The 1,594-nt window shown below is 45.7% G+C and overlaps 1 protein-coding gene across 1 annotated transcript; it reads right to left on the bottom strand.

Moving 5' to 3' along the window:
• Nucleotides 1-102: 102 nt before the first annotated feature.
• Nucleotides 103-1,232, bottom strand: LOC105557579 (the record flags this gene model as incomplete). The annotated part of the gene is made up of 2 exons (XM_012004857.1): nucleotides 1,052-1,232; nucleotides 103-984 (listed from the first exon to the last, which is right to left on the bottom strand). Coding segments are annotated over exons 1-2 (1,063 nt in total), but the record flags the coding sequence as incomplete, so codon positions are not given.
• Nucleotides 1,233-1,594: the final 362 nt, after the last annotated feature.

Raw genomic sequence — 1,594 nt, 5'->3', positions numbered from 1 at the left:
AAAAGTCCTTGCTCTCGTCACTCGCAAGTTGCTGTAACGTTCGGATGGCGAGAAAGGGAGCTGATGATACGCCGAAAGTAACGGTATTCAGTTGAAAAGTACGAATATGACTCTCGTGATACCAAAAGACCTTCTGATATTGGCGGTCGTTCGGATGCACCCAAATTTGCCGGTACATTTTCTCGATGTCGGCAGTGAGTACATATCTATGTGTGCGGAATCGCACCAGATGTTCGAAAAGCTTACTCTGAATTGTGGGACCGGTCATTAACGTATCATTAAGCGATATTCCTTTATTGGTTTTCGCCGAAGCGTCGAAAACAACTCTCACTTTTGTCGTATTGCTTGTGGATTTTGTAATTGCGTGGTGAGGGAGATAATATCCGCCCTCGGCTTCGTCTGATATCAACGATATGTGGCCTAAGTCACTGTATTCGTTCATTACGCGTTCGTACTCTTGTTTAAGTACTGGATTAGCGTCGAGCCTCTTCCGGAGTCCGTAAAACCGACGCAACGCAATCGCTCGCGAATTTCCAAATTCTCGTTCCGCTGGACAAAACGGTAGTCGCACGGTGTAACGCCCGGAATTATCACGTGTCGTGTTCTGTGTGAAATGAAGTTCGCATTCCGGGTCCTCCGATACTTCAAATGGTTTCGCGGTTGTGTCTTCCAAAAGCCAGAATTTCGCGATTTGTTCCGTCAATTCTGTTAATTTACATGAGACAATTCCCCTTCCGTCGGGGGACGTTGCCCCGCCGACAACGACCCATCCAAGCTGAGTCTTTTGTAAAAATAAATCACAATTGTCTCGAGAAAGATTAATTTGTCCGATTGATAATAAGGACAGAGTTGCCCCGGATCCGATGATTATATCGACCGGTCGAGGTAAATGAAACTGTGGATCTGCTAGCCTTAAATTCGACGGTATATCAATTGTTTCGCGTGGAAACGTCGCGTTCGGAACTCTTTCTGCGATTTTCGGGACTATCAAAAATAAAAGTTTTTTCTGGAAATCATTGTGAATCGAGGTGAAAGGAAAATTCAATCGCACCGTTCGATGTGGTGTTCATGTCGTCAATCGCGCCGACTGGAATACGACACGGACGTACCGGTAGCCTTATGCTTCGGGCAAACTCCTCCGTTACAAAATGTGCTGTTGCGCAGGTATCTAATAAGGCACGACACTGTATGAAATTTCCGGACGCATTCTTGACACGAACTACTGCGCTCATCATTAGTTGCGATTGGGGATCTTGGGATATCGCGTTTAGAATGCGAGCCGATTTTAGTCAATCTGATTTAAACGACGCGGCACCCGATTGGTCCGAAGAATTTGTGGCTTCGGTCTTTGAAGTATCTTGTTTCGAGGAAGATGTTTTAACTAGCGTATTATGCAAAAGTGTGTTATGGGATTTACTGCAGATTCTACATAGTGACCGGTCGCAACGACCACTGTGTGAACGAAGGCAATTTTTGCAAATCCTAGTCCTTCTTACGACGTCCCACCTACGCGGCACCGACAATCTCAGAAATTCGGGACATCTGTATAGCCCGTGTTTATCCTTCTTGCACAGTGAGCAATTGACGGATGTAC

This window comes from Vollenhovia emeryi, unplaced genomic scaffold, assembly GCF_000949405.1.
Source record: "Vollenhovia emeryi isolate VEMERY1.0 unplaced genomic scaffold, V.emery_V1.0 DF947831.1, whole genome shotgun sequence".
Lineage (NCBI taxonomy): Eukaryota > Metazoa > Arthropoda > Insecta > Hymenoptera > Formicidae > Vollenhovia > Vollenhovia emeryi.
The sequence above is the reverse complement of the archived record's forward strand: the minus strand, read 5'-3'. Positions and strand labels throughout refer to the sequence as shown.